The 24,062-nt window shown below is 36.1% G+C and overlaps 1 protein-coding gene across 5 annotated transcripts in view; it reads left to right on the top strand.

Annotated features, from left to right (window-relative positions):
- The window catches only part of DPH6 (diphthamine biosynthesis 6), a 180,024-nt gene that overhangs the window by 143,862 nt on the left and 12,100 nt on the right, over positions 1-24,062 (top strand). For all 5 annotated transcript variants that reach the window (XM_080809912.1, XM_080809913.1, XM_080809911.1 and 2 more), the window contains exon 7: positions 20,263-20,357. In XM_080809912.1, the coding sequence (XP_080666038.1) occupies positions 20,263-20,357 (95 nt within the window). The remainder of the gene's footprint in view (positions 1-20,262; positions 20,358-24,062) is intronic.

Raw genomic sequence — 24,062 nt, 5'->3', positions numbered from 1 at the left:
TGTGCAGAACTGAACATTTCTTTGCTGACATATCTATGCCATTTTTATGTGTCCTGACAGTGAAGGGTTCCGTTGTCTACTCAGTTGTTCGAGACCAATAAAAAGTGAATTGCAATAAATTATTTCATATATTCTATTATTCATAAATAAGGCCCCAGCTCCTTTTAATTCTACCTTCTTAACATCTTATAATCTGTCCCATTTAATCCTCATTGTCACTGCATTAAGGTTTCCCCTAGGTTATTACAATCTTCTAGCTCAAGTCTCTCTCCTCCCCACTTTACCCCTTGTCAGTCCAAGGGCCTGTCATCATCATACATGTGAAGGGAAAATCTGATCATGTTGTTGTTCCCCATTCCCTCAAAATAAAATTTTGCATTATTCCCCATTCCCTCAAATAAAATTTAAACTCCTTAACACCATCTACCCTTGAGGAAAAAGAGTCTTGTAAGATAGGCAGTCTCCTACATCCACCCTATCCTTCATGAGTTTAGAACTATTAATAGTTTCCCTAAACTGAGTTCTTCCTTGTACCTCCATGTTCTACTCCCCTTCTCTGCAGACTTTTCTCTACTTCACTCAACTAAATCCAATCTGTCTGAAAGTCTAAGCTTTAAACTCTAGCTTAAATAAGCCTCATTTGGGGTGCCTGGATGGCTCAGTTGGTTAAGCGTCTGCCTTTGACACAGGTCATGATCCCAGGGTCCTCTTCAAGCCCTGCATCGGGCTCCCGAGCCTCCTTCTCCCTTTCCTTGTGCCTGCTGCTCCTCTTGCTTGTGCTCTCTCTTCCTCTCTGCCAAATAAATAAATAAAACCTTTATAAATAAATAAATAAAGCTCCTTTGAGCTGCCATTTTCTTCTTTGACTCCCAGTCTATAACACTTCTCATGCTGTCTGTTTTTTTCTAGTGGCTTATTATGACATTAAAGCATGTAATGTGTACAAAATAAATTTAAACACTATCAAATAATGAAAAATCTTCCACTGACTACCTGCCCCCCCATTTTCTTTCCCAGAATAACCACTCTTCTCTGTTGTGAGGTATCTCTTCAAAAACTTTCTTTGCATATGTAAATATATATGCATATGTTTATTCGTTTTTACCAAAATTAGAACATATTGTACATCATTCTCCATCTTCCATTTTAACACAAAAGGATTGTTTTTGTGACTTCACTATATGGATAATATATTGAGCCTCTTCTTTATTGATGGGCTTTATTCCTTACTGCTTTCTTTCATGTCTTTTGCTATTTCAAATAATGCTAGAGTGAACATTACTGTACATATATTTTAGGACATGTATGGGTTTATCTGTAGGATTAAATCCTAGAATGGAAATACTGGGTCAGAATGTCTGTATGTTTTTAATTGCAATAGACATTGAAGACATCCATTTTTAGCTATGGTGGAATAACTTAAATCAGACCAATTCTCCCAGTTAAAACAATTAGAATAGTTGCATGGAATTAAAACAAAAATAATGTTGGAAGGCATTAGGAAATTATAAAAAATGAGAAAATTTGAGGGGCCAGAATTCTAGTGAGAACAGAGCCTCTAAATCCCCTTAAGACATTTTCTCATTCAAAAAATGATTCAGGGATACCAAGAAGTTAAGGAGAGAACTCCAGCTGAGAAGCTGAGTAGGGCTTTCAGCAGCTTCATAGCGCTAAGGAAATAAAACCTAGTTAACCCTCCAGGTATTCCGTCAACTCCTGAATGGGTTACACCCTAGGGCTTAGAGGCAAACCAGAAATAGTCCAGCCCTTGCAAATACTTATATCCAGCTTTGAATCATATAACTCTAGACTGAACTGAAGTGATCTCGTGCTCCTCGTATTGCCCATTTCTCTCTTTAAAAAGATAACGTGATTCAGAGCCTCAGATTATCTCTAAAATATTTTACATAGAATTCAGCAGACAATCAGATATGGCCAAGCATATGAGGAGATCCAATGAGATAACTGAAAACAAGAGAAAACACATATACTAGAAACGGTGTCAGAAGATCCACATGATCAAATTTTCAGATGACTGTGGCATTGGGTGGGAAGAGGAACTATTTTAGGGGCAATTTGGAATCTATATAAGTCAATCAAATAGAATTCTAGGACTTAAAATGCAAAACCTGAAATTAAGAACACAATACATGAGTTTACCAGTAGATTTGATAGAGTTGTATAGATAATTAAAGACCCAAAAGATAGGGTGATATAAACCATCCAGGCTGAAGCACAAAGAAAACAGGATGGAAAGTAAAGAGAAAACTGTGAGATGTAAGGGAGAGAAGTTTGTCATACCTGTAACTGGAGTTGCAGGAGTAAAGGAGAGAGAAGAAAGAACAGAAGCAATGTTTGAAGAGATTTTACTATAGGATTTAGCTGTGGTTATTTTTGCTGATTTTGACAAGTAGCTTCTCAGAATGGTAAAAATTGCTCAAAAGGGAAAGATTGAATATTAATGGCTAATTGCATATTTTGAACAGGAATTATTTTTCCTGATAGTTATAGAAAATTATGCAAAACAATTTAGAGTGTCTTTTTTTCTCTGGCTTCTGTTCTGCATAGTCTAATCTATGTGTATGTGAGCTTTCTATCGAGTGAGTGCCTAATCAATTTTTACACCAATTTGTTGCCAATTTGTTTCTCACTACATGTATAACAGTTTTCTGACACAACCCAGATTTTAACCCAGGTTTTTTGCTTTCTCTTTTTCCTTTCATTTTTACATATGCTCATAAAGGAGACTCAATCAATTGCCTGATATATTCAGAGTGCAATGATTCTAATATAAAAGCAAATGAGTCATTTGTCAAACTCTCATCTTCTTTCAGCATTTAGAGGGAATGGCTGTTTTTTATTTTTTAAACTTATTTTCTAGGACTCTGTCTTCTCCATCATTGCCTAAGACATATCAGGTTTTAAGGACTATGTAAGTCCTTATCTTTATGAAAAATGTCATTAACCTCATTAAATGAGATAAAAAAATCAACTACATATTCATTTTTCAACTTGTTGACACAACTCTCCTGAATAGTCTAGAAATTCAAAAGGAGAGAACCTTTGAACTTGTAGGGGTGGGAGATGAAGGGGTTAAGTAGAAGAACCCATTTTGTTCACCTGCCTCAGATATCCTGAACCACCTGTTAGGTGCCCCTTGTGTAATGTGAGTGGACATCACTTGCAAAATGTAATTAGTTATTTTAGCTGATACATTAATCCTTTAATATATTATTGTATCCAAGAGTTAATATTTTTTAGTTAAGGGAATTTTTGTGTATTACAGTGATTTCCCTTGAAGAAATTAATATTATTTGTGAGAATGACAGGTTGGTAGCAGAGGTGGTGGGGAAAAGATACCTTTGGGCAAGTGTCCTTTTCATAGTTCATTCAGATCACATGAAGTAAGAGGCAGCATAGTACAACAATCAGCAAGTTAACTCTGTACCCAGGAGGCCAGGTGTGGACCCCAATGCTACTGCTTACCTTAAATGTTGGTCTAGTTAGTTTCCCACATAATACAATGAAAGTAATAACAATAGGTGCTTAACTTACCACCTGGCACATTCTAAGTGCTCAATAAATGTTAGCAATGTTTAATACTATGAATAATATTTGCTGTTACTGAAGAATAATTTTGCAGTTCTTCGACCTTACAAAAAACAAAACAAAACAAAACCGGGTAGACACTATAACTGGAGATTGTTAACTGACATATATCAACATGTAGGTAACAATCCTAACAGAAAAATGGTAAAATCTATGGAGAACCACTGTGTAGAAAAGAATATCTCAAGACAAAATACAGATGCGAGGAGATGCTTAAATTCCATAAGGGGACATTAGTGAAAATAGTCATTGCAGGGTTACTTTTGATGGTGTTGGGGTTATTGGAGGCAATATGAATGTCCATTTCTGGAAGAGCAGATAGTTAAAAAGTGGTGAGTGCATGTTATGAGATACAAGTCTGCAGTTAAAAAAGTACATTCAGTGTGCACATAGCAGCAAAGTGTTGAATGTGTAAAAGTAACATTGAAAGGAATTAAAAATACAGGCACACAAAATAATAATCTATTTGCAAAGACATAGACAAAAGTTACACATTAAATACTTTTAAATGTTGGCCTGTGATAAGGGAAAAAAGGGGGATAAAGTATACAAATAAATTGTAATTAGAAAAAAACAACATAAGGTACCTACATATTACTGAAAATTTGAGATATAATGAAGTTATAGAGAAGTATAAAAAGCACTAGTTTTTCTGTTGTGTAACGTGCATGGCTAACATGTTGGTGTACTCTGTAATGGTTTATTTCCTAAGAGTTTTTCACACAAGTTCACATAGTTAAATAGTTGTACATATTTTATTTACATAATTAGGTTTGACTGTACATACAGTTTGTGTCCTTTGTTCTCCTAGCATTATGCCGTATTTATTTTCCCACCTAACTGAATATACTTAGAAAATGCATTAATTAATGGCTGTGTGGATTCCATCATATTTGTATTCTACATATGAATGTATTATGACAGATACAATGAATTGCCTCTTATTAGAAATATTGGTTATTTCTAAATTATTATAAACAATGTTACTTATTTTAAAATTTTTATAAACAATGTTACAATTATGATCTTTCCTAATAAATCTTCCTATACATTTCTGATTATTACTTGCTTCAGATGGATTCCTAGGAATATTATTCCTGGGTCAAAAAATACTTTAAGGATTGTACATTTATTACTCTAAACTAACTATGGAATAATCATAGTTATTGCTTCTTAAACTTCTGCAGTTTCCAAAATTATCATCTGATAAGTGAACAAATGGAGTCTAAAATTATTTTATCCTTTGTCAGTTTTCCCCCCAGGACTATTTATTTTCTCATTGTTCAAAAAAGTAGATGAATTTTAATATATAAGAGTTGCATCAGATTTTAAAGGTTTAGAACTGTTCCTTAAATGTTCTTAAGAGTATTCTTATTTTTTTGGTATTTTGCAATGTTTGTTAAAGTTCGTACTCTCAAATAGGTCTTCAACAAATATGTGCTTTGTCTACTTTCATAATAAAGCGGTGTATTTAGTAAGTGCTTACTAAGTGCCATACTGTGTGCTAAGTGCTTTTTATGACTTATTTTATTTGATCAACTAACCTCTGAGGCTGTGATTGTTGATATTTACATTTTACAGATGAGGGATCATTCAGAGGGTGAGTTACTTTTTCCACAGTCACACAGCTGGGAAGTAGCAGATGTTGAATGTGTGCTTAAATCTATCTGACTTCAGAACCTATGCTCTTTTGTATTCTTAAAAGTCATTTTGAGGATTAAAAGAATTATATCATTTTCTTAATTTTAAGGCATGAAATAAATGGTCTTTAATTAGTAGTGATACTGTTGGTTTTACCAGCAGCAGAATAGCATAAAGGTGATGGTTGAAGCCACAGAGTGCATGGGCTATACCCAAGGGAATAAATTGATTAAGAATATGTTACAGATATTCATGAGGGATATTTATAATTTAGGAGCAGCAGGAAGGTGTCAGAATAGCTTAACAATAGCTTAGAAACATACATAGTACATATATCATAGTATCATGCCACATAAAATTTGAAAAGGTAAGGTCATTGGACTCTCCCAGTGAACTGCTATTCATACTGAGTTACCAATAAACACAACCATCATCCATCCAGTTTCTCAATGCAGAAAGCTGGCAGTTTTCCTTAATTCTTTTTTAACTTCCCTCACTCCGCCATTCAGTTAATCACTTATTCAGCCTCCTAACAATATCTCTCAAAATGTCTGCCCTCTCCTCTCTGTCCTCACTGCTATTTCCCCAGTTCAGGAAATCTTCACCTCCTGCCTAGATTACTCCAGCAACTTCTCAGTTCTTTGTGCTTCTTGGCTTACTCCCCTCTAGCCCATTCTCCACTGTGCTACCAGACTGTTTCTAAAAGATAAATGTGACCAGTTCAGCTTTCTGCTTAAAACCTATCATGGGTTCTCACTGACCTTAGGATAATGACTTAGCATAAGTTATGAAGCCCCATAAGATCTGTTCTCTTTCTAGTCAATCTCATCTCACTGTTATTCATCTAGTTGTAATCCAGCTGTTCCATACTTACTTTAGTTTCTAGTACCCATCCTGTGCTCTGGGACTTAACATATGTCATTCCCTCTGGAACAGTCTTTCCTTCTCTCCTGTCCTCTCTCTTTCCCTCGGCCTCTCCCTCTCCCTTTTAGCCTTTTCTGGTTAACTCATTCTTCAGATAGCAGCTTAGGTTTTACTTTGAGAAGTCTTTGGGTTCCTTCTGGTTAGCTACTGTACTTTACAATCCCACAGCATCTCATGCATCTACCAAAGCAATCACTACCCATTATTGTAATTTCTTGTTTAACTTTCTGTCTGTACCTCCAGACAATAAGTGGCTCTGTGCAGAATTTTTTATATCCACTCTCATCATTATCCCCAGCACCTGAAACAATACCAAACCTATAGTAGATACTCGATAAATACTTCTTAAATAAGTCCTATGAATGATTATATGCAGCATGAAATTGTTTTGTATGTTAAGCATATCATTTATAAAATGAAATTTTAGCAGCTATTATAAACCTCAGGGTTTTCTATAGGTGGTGAGAGGGATGAAGTGTGGTTTGATTTGACTTTTTTTTTAATTCTAATTTTTAAATGACTAACAGATATATGAGGCAGGTTTAAAAGAAGAAAAAATCTAGATTTAATAAGAAATTCTCACAATTGGGTTTATTATAATCTTTTAAAGGGATAAAAATTAAGCAGAAACCAGATGCCCTTAACGTTTTCAGTTCAATAATCAGTAGCATTCAAATGCAATTATTATGAGTATGAATATTCATCTATATAAATAAGTATGCCAGAAAAAATAGAATCATATAAGTAATTTCCTTTTCATTTACTAGGAATTCAGTTTTTAAGTGTTCAGACTCTAAGGCATTCTTATAATCCATGAAATGACCCAAGTCAGCCACATCTGTTCAAAATGCTTTTTAAAATGCTTATCTTAACATAAGTTAGATGGCAAACCAGTGTTAACTTTCCCTGTAAGCTTTATCTAAAAGAGAACACAGCACAATTTAGATATATGTGAAGCAATGAATATGCTTTTATGCAATGAAAATTATATTGTATAATAAGTAAAAAATGATCTTCTTTTATTAATAATCCAACTGGTTAGAAAACAGCAAAATATTTCTTTTCGATGGTTTAAGATCCTTTAGAATTTTTATTTTATCTATTGTATTAGCTTTATATCTTTGTATTCATACAAAGGTTGGGACCAAATTGTGGGTGTCAGACAAAATAGTATGTTTGTTCATCTTACCCAGTGGTCAGCTGGTCCAAATCTTTTTCTATATAACATTCTCCAAATGGCTAAAAATGGGGGTTGAGGGGAATGTGACATCACTGATTCAGTGGCTAATGAGATAAGGAAAACATTAACTAGCACATGTGAATTTTATTTACTCTTTCAGATTTCCAACACCAGAGGATAAAAATGCAATTTCTAAGGGTAGAGGAAAAGAAGTTGGTAACTTTCTCTGCCCTTTTACTTGGTAAATTCTGATTAGGAGCGGCTTTATTTCTGGTTCAGATTAGATCTATCAGTTTATGTCTATCAGGCCCTTTTCTGGAAGCATGCATGGGTATCTGGACCATAAGGAGGGCACCCCATTGGTCACTAAGTACTATGAGCTACATGCTGCTAGAAAGAAGCTAGGAGAGTGTCTAAGGGATTTAGAAAGTAGTTTCATAAGGAAAAGTCACACATGAAGAATTTCAAGTTCAGGAGGTACATAGTGACGCAATGTAGAAATACATCATAAGGCAGCACAGGATAGTCGCACAGATAGTAACAAGGGCAATTCCTTTTAAGCTGAAGAGAAGGAAACGAAATGTTGCGATTTGTCACTTTTTATTTCATTTTATAAGATTTAGTATCAAAAGATCCTTCTGAATTTTTATCTATTGTATTGGCTTTATCTCTTTATATCCATGCAAAGGATAGGGTCAAATGGCTGAAATGTCAGTCAGTCTACAGAGTTTGATTTTATTGAATAGGTAATAGTCACCAAAAAGTTTCAAGCAGATGAATGCCATGGTCATTTATTGTTAAGGAAAGTTAGTGTGGTGATAATATGTAGGATAGATTGGGAGCTATGAAAACTAAGCAGGAACACAAGAGATGACAAGTGTGAAGTGATCATGAAAGATGTTAGAAGACATTTGTTCACTTTATCCATCTTATTTACTGCCATGCCCCTAGTATATATTCTATATAGATCTCATTATATATTCTATATACTAGGGGCACTTAGTAAGTATTGGGTAAAGATTTGTTGATTCGGTAAATGAATTAATGAAAATTTTTTAAATATAGGCTCTTTGGCAGAAGGAATGACAGAAGAAAAGGAAGGAGTTAAGTCCTTCAGTATTTCAGGCATTCAGGTTGATTGAACCATTACAGAAATAGAGAAATGAACAGGGAGAAATGGTTATGAGAAGAAAATCAAGAACTTTGTTTTATTCATTTTAAATTTAAGACAAGGCTCAGAAGTAAAACACTCAGTAAGAATTTTGAGTGGGGACTAATAGATGGAAGAGAGATCGGTGGCTAGGGGGGGTTTTGCTTTGAGAACCATATGCATAGAAGTAAGACATATAGTAGTGATCATAATCCTCAAAGAAGGGAGTACATAGATAAAAGAACAGAAAGCCCAAGGGAAGGGCAAATTTAATAGAGAAAAAATGCCACATGTTGAGTGTTTTCCTGTGCACCAGGGACTGAGTTAAAAGCTTTGCATGAATCATTTATCTGTTTGAACAGTCACAATATGCCCAAAACAGTAGGTATTACCTAGGAAAATGGAAATCCAGAGAAGTTAAGTAATTCATCCCAGGTCCTATGCCTAACAAGTGTTGGAGTCAGGGTATGAACCTAGATCTGTCTATCCCTGGTTTCCATCTTTGCTGAAACTACTCTCTGTTCATGAATTTCATCTATCTTTTTCACTAAATCCTTTAATATTTATGTATATAATTATATATAATTTTATGTATTATTCATAATATAAATATAATATATAATATACTATATAAATAATATAAAATATATAAGTTATATATTAAATATAGAAATATATAGATATAGAGATAAAATGATATATGAAAATATAAATTAAAATATATTTGTATTTATTTATAATATAAGTATAAATATGAATTATATATTTATAATATTTTAATATTTACAGTAGTTACATTATAGTCTTTGCCTGAGTTCAGTATTTGATTAATGTTAGATCTATTTCTATTTTTCTGTTTGTTTTTCTTTTGATTATAAGTCACAGTTTTCACTTTTTGACATCTTTTTTTTTATGTATTTTATGGTACTCAATAAAAAAGAACAGTAGAGAGTAAAGTAATTAATATTTACCCCCCAAAAGCCACATCCCTTCCTCTGTCTGGCAGATAGTCTAGCGTGTTTATTCTGGTTAATTTCCAATTGAGCTGGGTCTGACCTGAGTTGCATTTTGTTTCAGTTTACCACTTGTTTCAGATGCTTTCATTTATCAGGGCTTGCGATCTATGCTTCAGTGAGTCTAGGTATCTCTGTCTCTGTCTCTCACTCTTTTTCCTCCCCTCCGCTCTTCTTCCTCTCCTCCCCTTCCCTCTCTCCTTTCTTTCCTCCCTCCCTCTCCCCCTGCTTTACTGTCCTGCCACCAGTGTTTTGTGCCTTTTCACAGGCTTATTGCTCTAAGCCTCTCCTTGCCTTCCTCCTGACCTTCCAAGCCTTGGAAAAAAATCTTAGTCTTCCTCCCTGTGAAGGAAGGCTTTGGCACAGTGAAAGCTCACATGTCAGTGCACCTGGTTAAGGCCTTTAGGAAAGAATTGGCAAGCTATGGGAAAGAACTGGTAGGCTATACTGACTCCCCAGGTCTTCTCAGGACTCTAATAAGCCATCACAAACGTCCACAGATGGTCCTGTATTTGGCTACTTTCTACACACACTGATAGAAATCCCTTGTCTGTGGAAGTATGCTGTTTGCCCATTGGGAAGGTGGCTCTTGATGTTTACTCACCTAGAAAAGACTTCACCTTGATCTGGAATTTAGTCCACCCAGACTTCTTTGCATTCTCAGCTCTCCGTATGTAAAACAAAAAAGCATGATTTTGTAACTTGTTTAGCATATTTTTGCTGTTATGGTGAGAATAATTGTCTACTTCTGCTTTTCACATACTAACTGAAACTGTTCAATATATTTTAATCATTAATGAATATTAGACCTCAGTGAAGAAATAGACAATGTGAAAAATATTTGTTTTTTTACTTTTCAATATAGTTTGCTATTTTATGTACTTAAATTATGAAAAGAATCATGACAATTCAGTGAGAAACTAAACTTTAGAAAAACTGTTACCTATTTAGCATTTTCAATGACAATAAGACTGATGGAGAAATTTATCAAAGGGAATTGTAAAACTGTATTGGGAATGATTGTTAGCATCTAATAATGGCAATTTTGAGTTGAAGCCAAACACAGACCTGAGACAGGTTAGAAATAAAGTTGCAACTTTCTGTGAACAGTGTAAATATTAGGAACACACACTTAATAGGCTTTATGAAACTAAATGGAATATTTTGTACCCCAAACATGTTTCTGGAATGTGCACGTCTAGATTCTCCCACTTCCTAAACTGACCCTTTCTATAACGGGCATACGTCATGCTTTTGTGCTCCAAGGATGTCAATTTCTAAGAGAATACTAGGTCTTAGCAGAAGATTCATTACAGAAAGTGGTTGACTGGCATGGGTTTTGCTTCTGCAGAAGCTTTTTGCAGAACATCAAAGGATCTTGAAGCTGGCCAAAAGTAAGCCAATAAAGAGGGATTTTTCTCTGAGGACTTAGGTCTGTTAGAACTTGAAGCTAGTAGAGTTTAGAGTGGCTGCAAAAGACATCCTAAGGATTCACAGACTACTTCTTGGTTCATCAGTTATAGAAACCACTGAGCTCTTTATTCAGATTTCTTGACCTAGAATCTGTATTCATGCTAGTGAATCAGTAATTGAAAGGGAGGAGAGATTGTGTGTGTCATTTATAGAAGCAACATCACTGTTTCATTTTCTTGTGGTGTTGAAATACAGGGTGTAGTATATTTGATAAGCTTTAAAAGACCAGGGGTGTTGTGTTGTTTACTTTCAGGTCTTCCTCATCCCACACAACCTGCCTAATAATCATTGTTCTGGTTGAAGAAGTGATATGAATTAATATTGTGGAAATATTTTGTGTGAACTGAAAATATCGCTGGATACATACAAATTTTAGATTTCCAAGTACTGACAGTCTTTTTTTTTTAATTTTTTAATTAACATATAATATATTATTAGCCCCAGGGGTACAGGTCTGTGAATCGTTAGGCTTACACACTTCCCAGCACTCACCATAGCACATACGTTCCCCAATGTCCATAACCCAACCACCCCTTCCCTACCACCCCCAGCAACCCTCAGTTTGTGTTATGAGATTAAGGGTCTCATGGTTTGTCTCCCTCCTGATCCCATCTTGTTTCCTTTTTCCTTCCCTACCCTCCAAACCCCCCACTTTGCCTCTCAAATTCCTCATATCAAGGAGATCATATGATAATTGTCTTTCTCCGATTGACTTTTTTTGCTCAGCATAATACCCTCTAGTTCCACCCACGTTGTTGCAAATGGCAAGATTTCATTTTTAATGGCTGCATAGTATCCCATTGTATATATATGCCACATCTTCTTTATCCATTCATCTGTTAATGGACATCTAAGTTCTTTCCATAGTTTGGGTATTGTGGACATTGCTGCTATAAACATTCGGGTGCAGGTGTCCCTTCGGACCTCTACATTTGTATCTTTAGGGTAAATACCCAGTAGTGCGATTGCTGGGTCATAGGATAGCTCTATTTTCAACTTTTTGAGGAACCTCCATGCTGTTTTCCAGAGTGGCTGCACCAGCTTGCATTCCCACCAACAGCGTAGGAGGGTTCTCCTTTCTCCGCATCCTTGATAGCAGCTGCCATTTCCTGACTTGTTAATTTTAGCTGCTCTGACTGGCATGAGGTGGTATCTCATTGTGGTTTTGATTTGTATTTCCCTGATGCCGAGTGATGTAGAGCACTTTTCCATGTGTCTGTTGGCCATCTGGATGTCGTCTTTGCAGAAATGTCTGTTCATGTCCTCTGCCCATTTCTTGACTGGATTATTTGTTCTTTGGGTGTTGAGTTTGCTAAGCTCTTTATAGATTTTTGGATACTAGCCCTTTATCTGATATATTGTTTGCAAATATCTTCTCCCATTCTGTCAGTTGTCTTTTGGTTTTGTTGACTATTTCCTTTGCTGTGCAAAAGCTTTTGATCTTGATGAAGTCCCAATAGTTCATTTTTGCCCTTGCTGCCCTTGACGATGTTCCTAGGAAGAAGTTGCTGCGGCTGAGATCGAAGAGGTTGCTGCCTGTGTTCTCCTCAAGGATTTTGATGGATTCCTTTCTCACGTTGAGGTCCTTCATCCATTTTGAGTCTATTTTCGTGTGTGCTGTAAGGAAATGGTCCAGTTCCATTTTTCTGCATGTGGCTGTCCAATTTTCCCTACACCATTTGTTGAAGAGACTGTCTTTATTCCATTGGGCATTCTTTCCTGCTTTGTTGAAAATTAGTTGACCATAGAGTTGAGGGTCTATTTCTGGGCTCTCTATTCTGTTCCATTGATCTATGTGTCTGCTTTTTGTGCCAGTCCATACTGTCCTGATGATGACAGCTTTGTAATAGAGCTTAAAGTCTGGACTTGTGATGCCACCAACTTTGGCTTTCTTTTTCAACATTCCTCTGGCTATTCGAGGTGTTTTCTGGTTCCATTTAAATTTTAGGATTATTTGTTCCATTTCTTTGAAAAAAATGGATGGTATTTTGATAGGGATTTCATTAAACATGTGCATTGCTTTAGATAGCATAGACATTTTCACAATATTTGTTCTTCCAATCCATGAGCATGAAACATTTTTCCATTTCTTTGTGTCTTCCTCAATATCTTTCATGAGTACTTTATAGTTTTCTGAATACAGATTCTTTGCCTCTTTGGTTGGGTTTATCCCTAGGTATCGTATGGTTTTGGGTGCAATTGTAAATGGGATTGACTCCTTAATTTCTCTTTCTTCTCTCTTGTTGTTGGTATATAGAAATGCAACTGACTTCTGGGCATTGATTTTATATCCTGACACTTTACTGAATTGCTGTACAAGTTCTAGCAGATTTGGAGTGGAGTCTTTCAGGTTTTCCACATAAAGTATCATATCATCTGCAGAGAGTGATAACTGGACTTCTTCTTTGCCAATTTGGATGCCTTTAATTTCTTTTTGTTGTCTGATTGCTGAGGCTAGAACTTCTAGTACTATGCTGAATAGCAGTGGTGATAATGGACATCCCTGCCGTGTTCTTGACCTTAGCGGAAGAACTCTCAGTTTTCCCCCATTGAGGATGATACTCACTGTGGGTTTTTCATAGATGGCTTTGATGATATTGATGTATATACCCTCTATCCCTACGCTCTGAAGAGTTTTGATCAAGAAAGGATGCTGTACTTTGTCAAATGCTTTTTCAGCATCTATTGAGAGTATCATATGGTTCTTGTTCTTTCTCTTAGTAATGTATTGTATCACATTGATTGATTTGCAGATGTTGAACCAACCTTGCAGCCCTGGAATAAATCCCACTTGGTCGTGGTGAATAATCCTTTTAATGTACTGTTGGATCCTATTGGCTAGTATTTTGGTGAGAATTTTCACATCTGTGTTCATCAAGGATATTGGTCTGTAATTCTGTTTTTTGATGGGGTCTTTATCTGGTTTTGGGATCAAAGTAATGCTGGCCTCATAAAATGAGTTTGGAGGTTTTCCTTCCATTTCTATTTTTTTGAATAGTTTTAGGAGAATAGGAACTAATTCTTCTTTAAATGCTTGGTAGAATTCCCCTGGGAAGCCATCTGGCCCTGGGCTCTTGTTTGTTGGGAGATTTTTGATGACTGCTTCAATCTCCTTACTGGTTAGGGGTCTGTTCAGGTTTTTTGTTTCATCCTGGTTCAGTTGTGGTATTTTATGTCTCTAGGAATGCATCCATTTCTTCAAGATTGCCAAATTTGCTGGCATATAGTTGCTCATAATATGTTGTTATAATTTTGTATTTCTTGGTGTATTTCTTTCATTCATGATTTTATTAATTTGGGTCCTTCCTCTTTTCTTTTAGATAAGTCTGGCCAGGGGTTTATCAATCTTATTAATTCTTTCAAAGAACCAACTCCTAGTTTCATTGATTTGTTCTGTTGTTTTTTGTTCTTTGTGGATTTTGTTTTTGTTTTTTGTTTTTGTTTTTTTTTTTCGTTTATTTGTTTGTTTTAGTTTCTATTTCATTGATTTCTGCTCTGATCTTTATGATTTCTCTTCTCCTGCTGGGTTTAGGCTTTCTTTCTTATTCTTTCTCCAGCTCCTTTAGATGTAGGGTTAGGTTGTGTGTTTGAGCCCTTTCTTGTTTCTTGAGAAAGGCTTGTATCGCTATATATTTTCCTCTCAGGACTGCCTTTGCTGTGTCCAACAGATTTTGAACAGTTGTGTTTTCATTATCATTTCTTTCCATGAATTTTTTCAAGTCTTCTTTAATTTCCTGGTTCATTCTTTAGTGGGATGCTCTTTAGCCTTCATGTATTTGGGTTCTTTCCAAATTTCCTCTTGTGATTGAGTTCTAGCTTCAGAGCATTGTGGTCTCAGAATATGCAGGGAATGTTCCCAATCTTTTGGTACCAGTTGTGACCTGATTTGTGCCTCAGGATGTGATCTATTCTGGGGAATGTTCCATGTGCACTAGAGAAGAATGTGAATTCTGTTGCTTTGGGATGGAATGTTCTGAATGTATCTGTGATGTCCATCTGGTGCAGTGTGTCATTTAAGGCCTTTATTTCCTTGTTGATCTTTTGCTTGGATGATCTGTCCATTTCAGTGAGGGGAGTGTTAAAGTCCCCTACTATTATTGTATTATTGTTGATGTGTTTCTTTGATTTTGTTATTAATTGGTTTATATAGTTAGCTGCTCCCATGTTAGGGGCATAGATATTTAAAATTGTTAGATCTTCTTGTTGGACAGACCCTTTGAGTATGATATAGTGTCCTTCCTCATCTCTTATTATAGTCTTTGGCTTAAAATGTAATTGATCTGTTATAAGGATTGCCACCCCAGCTTTCTTCTGATGTCTATTAGCATGGTACATTGTTTTCCACCCCATCACTTTAAATCTGGAGGTGTCTTTGAGTCTCAAATGAGTTTCTTGTAGACAGCATATTGTTAGGTTTTGGTTTTTTATCGATTCTGATACCCTTTGTCTTTTGATTGGGGCATTTAGCCCATTAACATTCAGGGTAACTATTGAGAGATTTAGTGCCATTGTATTGCCTGTAATGTGACTGTTACTGTATATTGTCTCTGATCCTTTCTGGTCTACTACTTTTAGGCTCTCTCTTTCCTTAGAGGACCCCTTTCAATATTACCTATAGAGCTGGTTTGGTGTTTACAAACTCTTTTAGTTTTTGTTTGTCCTGGAAGCTTTTTATCTTTCCTTCTATTTTCAATGATAACCTAGCAGGGTATAGTATTCTTGGCTGCATGTTTTTCTCATTTAGTGCTCTGAATATATCATGCTAGTTCTTTCTGGCCTGCCAGGTCTCTGTGGATAAGTCTGCTGCCAATCTAATATTTTTACCATTGTATGTTACAGACTTCTTGTCCTGGGCTGCTTTCAGGATTTTCTCTTTCTCACTAAAACTTGTAAGTTTTACTATTAGATGACGGGGTGTGGACCTATTCTTATTGATTTTGAGGGGTGTTCTCTGTGCCTCCTGGATTTTGTTGCTTGTTCCCTTTGCCATATTAAGGAAATTCTCTACAATAATTCTCCCCAATATACCTTCTGCTCCCCTCTCTCTTTCTTCTTCTTCTGGAATCGCAATTATTCTAATATTGTTTCATCTTATGGTATCACTTATCTCTCGAATTCTCCCCTTGTGGTCCAGTAGTTGTTTGTCTCTCTTTTGCTCAGCTTCTTTATTCTCCATCATTTGGTCTTCTATATCACTAATTCTCTCTTCTGCCTCATTTATCCTAGCAGTAAGAGCCTCCATTTTTTTTTTAATTTTTTTTTTAAGATTTTATTTATTTATCGGAGAGAGACAGAGAGGGCATATATGCAGAGGGAGAGGGAGATGCAGACTCCCTGCCAAGCACAGAGCCTGATGTGGGGCTCGATCCCAGGACACTGGGATCATGACCTGGGCCGAAGGCAAATGCTTAACAACTGAGCCACCCAGGTACCCCAAGAGCCTCCATTTTTTATTTCACCTCATTAATAGCTTTTTCGATTTCAGCTTGGTTAGATTTTAGTTCTTTTATTTCTCCAGAAAGGGCTTTTATTTCTCCAGACAGGGTTTCTCTAATATCTTCCATGCCTTTTTTGAGCCCAGCTAGTACCTTAAGAATCGTCATTCTGAACTCTAGATCTGACATATTATCAATGTCCCTACTGATTAGGTCCCTAGCCTTCAGTACTGCCTCTTGTTCTTTTTTTTTGTGGTGAGTTTTTCCTCCTTGTTCTTTTATCCAGATAAGAATATATGAACGACACAATAAAATACTAAAAAGGTGGCAAAGACCTCAGAAAAATGTGCAGTAACCAAATCAGAAGAGACCCCAAATCGTGGGGAGAAGAAAGGGGGTAAAAAGTTAAAAAAAATTTTTTAAAAAAAGAAAGAAAAAGAAAAAAATATATATATGTTGATATATATATATTGGACTGATGAATAGAATAGAGCCACCCACTTGGTTTTGGGTGCATTTTAGTCTCTTAGGAGAAACTACCTCCCAAAATTTTAAAGAAAGAAAAACTTATATCTATAAAAAAAATAAGGAACATCACAATGAAGGAATGGAATATGACTATAGAGGTGAAAATTTAAAAAAAATTTCTAAAAAAGGAGTTGACAAGATAAGTTCGTTGGGAAAAGAAAAAGAAAGCGGAGAGAATTTGCTCAGGCTGGAGACTAGAACAAACCCTGTGCTAAATATAGGGTATATTTTGATCTATTAGAAGAAGTTGTATCCCAAAATTTTTCAGGAGAAAAAACCCTATCTATATACAAAATATAAAGTTAAATACAACGAAGGATAAATTATGACTATAATAATAAAGGTTCAAAAAGTTTTTTTTTTAAGAAGCTTAAGATAAACTAGTTAAAAAACGTTAAAAGAGGAAAGAGTAAAAGTTAAAAAATTAGAATAATAAAAAAATAAAATTAAAAATATTGAATTAACTTTGCAAGACTAAAGAATCATGGGAGAAAGCCATGAATTCCATACTTGCTTTCTCCTCTGGAATTCTGCTGTTGTCCTTGATCAGTGAGCTTGGTCTTGGCTGGATTTCTTGCTGATTTTCTGGGGGAGGGACCTGTTGTAGTGATTCTCAAGCCTCTTTGCCTGAGACATAATACTTGCCAGGGGCCTGGCTAAGTAATCAGCTCTGGTTCGCTCTCGGAAGCTTTTGTTCCCTGAAGCTTTCTGTAGAGCTCTGAAGGACAAGAATATAAATGGCAGCCTCCCAATGTCCCACCCGGAGTTGCCGAGAACTCGGAGCCCCACTCCTCAGTGTGCCCTCGGAGAAAAGCACTCAATCACACCTGTCTCCCTGGTCTCCGGCCATGCTCCGAGCTCATCCGGCCTGTGGCCTGTGACTGAGTGTTTCTGTCTTTGGCACACACCCCTGTTTGGAGTCTCCAAACCCAGCAGATCCCTGCCGGTCTTGGTGGGGGGGGGGGGGTGTCTCTCTGGATCTACCACTTCTGGGATCCCTGCTCAAAGAGCAGTGGTCCGACTGTGCCGTGGATCACAGTTTAAGGTAACCCTGAACTGCGAGCTCACTCCTCTGCTCTGTCTCTGTAACTGGCTTCCTCGCTCTAATACCTGTGAACTCTGCTACACTCAGACACCCCCGATCCTCTGTGACCCTGCAGGACCTGAGACCACGCTGTCCCCATAAGGGCTCCACCCCCGCTTAGCCTGTGGAGTGATGTCCCTCAGTAGAGTAGACTTCTAAAAGTTCTGATTTTGTGCTCTGTTCCTCCACCACTTGCCAGGAGCCGGCCCCTCCCCCCGAGGCCTATCTTCCCTTCCCTTCAGATTCACTTCTCTGCAGGTTCTACCTTTCCAAAAGTGGTCAATTTTCTGTTTCTAGAATTACTGCTCTTCTTCTCTTCAATCTCCTGTTGGATTTGTAGGTGTTCAGAATGGTTTGATAACTATCTAGGTGAACTTCTGCTACCTGATGTCATCTTAGCCTGCTACTCCTCCACCATCTTGACTCCTCCTCCTGGCAGTCTTTTTATAATGAGAATGTGTTCGTTTAAATAGCAGCTTACATTGTTTTTACTCGAAACTAATAGAACTACTTCACTAACTACTTCACTAGGATAACAGCCATGCCAACTTTAATTTAAAAATCCAGTTATTCTTTGGTGGTAGATTATAGAAATTATGCAAAGCTTAAGTAAAGAATTTTCTGATGAAAGGAAGCTAATAATTGATAAGGTATACTCCCTCATAAAAAGACTGACCATAAAGGTGAGATCAGAAGGTTCATTTGATGGAAAGTTCCTGGAATAGGAAGACCAGTGAAAGGGATATCAGCAAAAAAGAGGACAGATCCTAGCTACAGAATGAGGAAACATCCCTGAAACCCATATCCTGTTATTATTTCTACATTTTAATTTCAGAGCAGATATTAATTTAATTTGATTTAATATAGTAAAGTAATCTGTTCCTGTTATCTGCTCCCGCAAGGACCAACTGCCATAATACTGTCTCACTGCTTCTCTACTTCATGACTTAAGGTGAAAATTTCTGCTTTGCTCTTGTGAACTCATATAGAAAATGCCACCCAGCTTTCTTTCCCTCACTTTCCTTACTGTTTGGCTTTACAGTGTCATTCACATTACTGCTGATCCTTGAAAAGAGCAGTAGAATTCACACAGATCCATGCTTTAAGTCCCTATGGGCATATAGTCAAGAGTTTAAATATAATGGCTTCAGAATTATAGCACGGCTACAAAAATAACCGGAGAAATAAATGTGTAACTATTCAAATAAAACTGAAGACTTAGGCCATAGTACCAGCACTGGCAGTAGCAGGCAGTATCAGTGGAGTCACTCTTCCTTTGGGCAATGAGGACTTTGGACTAGGGAGAGGCTCTAAGCAGGGAAAGCTATGAAATTCAGAGTGGAGAAGATGGAACATAGTAATAAAGCCTCAACACAAGAACAGGAAGATTCTTTGACACAGTCAGTGAGAGTGTTTCCTGAGTCCTGCCATACATGGACCAAATGGGAAATGATTTTACTCTCAGTCTCGGGATTATTTAAGTAATATAACTTCTATTTAGTGCAAATCACAGGATGTTTGTTGTTTCTTTGCTTACCTGTTTTTTTTTTTTTTTATTTCAGGCTTAATTAGATAACATGATAAGCTATCCCAACCTTTCTTGGCATTAGACCTTCCTAAGACTTGTCTACAGCCTTGGAACTTGCATTAGTTCTCAGTACCTTTGGAACTTCACTAATAATAACCTCAAGCATAATGACCATGTTTGTGACTCCCTTTTGTTCACAGGCCAAAGGAAAGGCCTTACATTGCTTTCTCTGTGTCTCCAAGAAATGCTCTAAACACACCCTATTTCCCCCCATTCACATATAGGTCAAAGGGCAAAGGGGAAGCACAATTCTGCTGCATACAGTCTCATTTACTACTACATGACTAGGTACCTTTTCTCCTTAGCCTTCTTTGAGTCTAAAGCTAATGTCATTCCTAAAATTTATGGTAATCTCTAAGTTTTCTCGTTATATGTAAATTGTTGGCCTTTACATCTTTATATAGGGGTTTTGGGATTACTAAAACTCCTGTGCTTTTATGATAACATTTTTCAAATGGCTTTAAACACATTTTAAGTTGAAATACAAAGTTATTTTCCTGTAGCTTGTGATCCTTTTTTGGAATTAAAGTTTCTTGGATGGATTTTTTTTTTAGGAAAAAATAGTATTAGTTAAATGAGCGTTTTTGCTGCCTAATTTGAGTTTCCTGTTTTGTTGTTGTTATTCTCTTACTTTCAGCTCTCTAAGAAGTATGGAGTCCATGTTTGTGGAGAAGGAGGAGAGTATGAAACATTCACTTTGGATTGCCCTCTATTTAAGAAGAAAATAATTGTGTAAGATATCATTTCAGCATTTCTTCCCTTTCCTTAAATTTAAGTGATGGAAACAACTTAACATTAAGCTTGAGGCAACTTTTGTTGGGAGAAATAGAACGTGTCCTCCAAGTTCACAAACACTCAATTTGTTTAATACGAGTGAAGTCGTCTGAATACCTAAATCAATACCTGACAAGGCGAGGCCTTCATAGAAGGCTATAAACTTTTTAGATATTGCACTTTCGTTTACTTGCTGATTATGCCCTGCAGTAAAACTGGTACCTACACACTGACACTTTTATCCTTTCATGAAGTGTGAATTGCCTGTATTATTTATCTTTCATTACAGCTACATTTGATAAACTGCCACATCAGTAGCCTGTGGGTTCCATTAACTCCATCCTCTTTTTCCTTTTTCTTGGCTTTTACAACTTGGAATAGTAATGCTAAACATTTCTCTTTTATTATTTGGGGTTATTTTTACATATAAACTTTGTTTTTGAGTGAATTCGGTTTGTGGCAAGCACTGTGATTTCTTTGCCATAGATTGTTAAAATTAGCGTAGTGAAAAACAAGAACTTCCTTTTTTTTTTGCAGTCTGTTAACGTTGTTATCTATACTCTAATTTGTGTTCCTCTTCTCCTATGCTAAGAGAGCACTTGATCTGCTTTTTCTGAGCTCTTATTCTTGGAAAAGACTTGCAGAATTATGCTCGACTTCAGGAACCACATCTGATGAAAGACTGGCATCCTGTTTCGAGTGGACAATTCAACATGTTCACCACTAAGGGGTGATTTCTTTGTACATATTAATAATGAGTGAAGGAGTGATCTAAGAATATTAAAATGGAATGCCTGGGTGGCCCAGTTGGTTTAGTGTCTGTTTTCAGCTCAGGTCGTGATCCCAGGATCCTGGGATTGAGTCCTGCATCAGGTTCCTTGCTCGGCTAGGAGCCTGCTTCTCCCTCTGCCCTCCCCCTGTTTGTGTTCTCTTGCTCTCTCATTCTCTCTCTGACAAATAAAATCTTTTTTAAGAAAAAGAGAGAGAGAGAAAGAAAATTAAGACAATTCTATGTGAATTTTCTAAAAAATACATTTATCTAGTGAAACATGGCCAAGACATTTTCATTATCATATATGTAATATTCATCCACTCTTACTTCTTTCATGTTTTTCTAACTTCTTTTCCATTAATAATCATTGACAGAATTTATTTCGCAAATATTTATCAAGTACCTATTATGTCTAAAGCATTCTACTGGGCACCATTGATGTTCAAAGATAGCTCCTGCCTTCAGAGGTTGAGTGGAAGACACATCTATGTACAATTAAGATACAAGATGATAAGGGATAAAAGTTATAAGTTCATATGTAGGAGATTGTTCTTCTGGCTACTGTGATCACAAAATAATTCATGAATGAAATGTACATTAGGTCTTACTTTCATAAGAAACTACCATTCCATTATTCAAGAAGAGTATTTGCATGCGCAGGTGAAATATAGTATAATGGGGGAACTTACAGTATATTTACTTATTAATATGAGACTAAATTCATAAAAAAAAGACATGCTAAAAGGAAAATGCCAAAGAATACAATTTTTCCCATTTATTTGACAACTTGAGGTTCTAAAAGTCTTTATGAACAACCTAGAATTATAAAAGATGTACTGCTTTACATTATATAAGCAGAAGGTCTGTTTATTATAGTGCTTTAGACCTGAAAACTGAAACTTTTGTAGACTTCATTTGTAGGCAAGGGAACCTAAGCCTGGCCAAGACAATGCCATGGGAGAAATCAGTCATGCTATTCTAGAGAGGGATGTCAGGGGAGGTATATTAAAACCCTTAGTGCTGAAATGTTTAGTTCAATTGAATAATCATTTATTGAGGTGAATTATATGGGTGGAACTCTTCAAGCTACTGCTTTGCTCTGTAGAAGTTTTTCCTCTAACAGGAGAGACAGACGCATCAACTACATAAGTGCTAATACATACAGGTGTGTATCTTGAGAGCACAGAGGAAGCACTGTCTTTTCATTCCTACTCATTTACCAGTTCATCACTCCTCTAATTCTGATGCTTAACCATATTCTGTGCTTCTTTCTTCATAGGCTATGCCTCCCCTTATTTTCATAACTTTTTTACTTGATGCCTTTTCTCTAGCTTGCCTTCCCATTTTTCTCCTCTTTGCTAAACCCTTCCTTTTTTTTCTTTTCTTTTTAATTGAAATATAGTTGACACATGATGTTACATTACGTTACTTTCAGGTGTACAACCTAGCAATTCAACAAGTGTATAAGGTCTGCTCTGCCCATCACAAGTATGGCCACCATCTGTCACCATACAGCACTACTACTACAGTACCACTGGCTATCTTTCCTATGCTGTAAAAATCCTTCCATTTTTAAAAGCTTCTGTTGCCATCCCTTCTATTGCTTGTTCTCATTCCTGAGCTCTTAGAACACATATTTGTCACTCATAAGTGTTTGTTAAATATTGTTGAATTAATCAGTCATTTATTATTTTTAAAAATTTATCCCATTTCCACTTACTTGTATGTGTTCCTTTTTAGGTTATAATTGGAGGTGACAGGTTGAAACATATCCTAGTTTGTGGAAGAAGCGTGTCACCTATTATATATAAAATCTTTCCTCCTCTTTAAAATAGACAGTGTCATCATCATACCTACCTGATAAGCACTAAATGTGATACTGGGAGTGAATATACATTGCACATTCTAAAACTGTATGTAAATGAAAGTTACTTTATTTAGAGATGATACAACTAAAAGATAAGTTCTTGTAACTATCTGTTAAAAATTGACTATTAATAATACTGGATCTGGTAACTTTGAATTCATTCTTAGACAAATTAAAATTTCTCCTGTTCTGTGGTCTGCCACAATTGGCATAAAGCTAATTGATTATTAGGAATCCCATTTCAAATGTCTGATTGAAATTGTTTTGATGAAAAAGAGATCACCTCTAAGGAGAGAAAAAATAAACTTTTACCTGAGAAATGACTTGATTATTATTAGGGCTTTTTTTTTCTTCAAAAACACAGATTGAATCGAAGTAATTTAGAGAAATTGGGGTGGTTCTGGAAGTTTATTATAAGATACATTTTGCCCCAATTAACATTTTTTAAATCTTGTAGGAAAGACTGATGTAGCAGTCTTTGTCTGGAAGTAATTTAAAAATTTTCTAACTAGAGCATTTTACAATTCACTTTTCATGTCAATTAATATGTGATTACTCACTTTTAGACAGAGATTTTTAGTTCAGAAAGTGAAGGGTTTTTTTCTGAGAGGCCTTGAGGAAAACAATTACAGCTTAACCTTTATGAAAGGAGGATAATTTGGGGGCAGTTGAAGGTCCTCAAATAAAGAGCCTACTTATTACTTCTTGCTTTAAAATACATGTGTATATTTATTAGACATAAGAATGGAACTCTTAATGTGGTATTAATGAAAGTGATTTTCTTCTATTAATGAACATATTTTCAAAATGTCAGTATTCAATACATCCCCATCTTTCATTTGCATTATTAATATTACTATACTAATAAAGTTGCTACACATGGGATGGATGAAGGGAGGGGGGAAGGAAGGAAGTACTAAATTCTGTGGTTAAAACACTTTGTACTCATTTTTCCCACCTACTCCTATTTTCTACCCACTCAAGGCATAATTCAGCACAGGGCATCACAATGTGGCATTTAGCA

The sequence above is a fragment of the Martes martes genome, assembly GCF_963455335.1.
Source record: "Martes martes genome assembly, chromosome: 7".
Taxonomy (NCBI): Eukaryota; Metazoa; Chordata; class Mammalia; order Carnivora; family Mustelidae; genus Martes; species Martes martes.
Note: the sequence above shows the minus strand (reverse complement) of the source record. Positions and strands in the feature narration are given on the sequence as shown.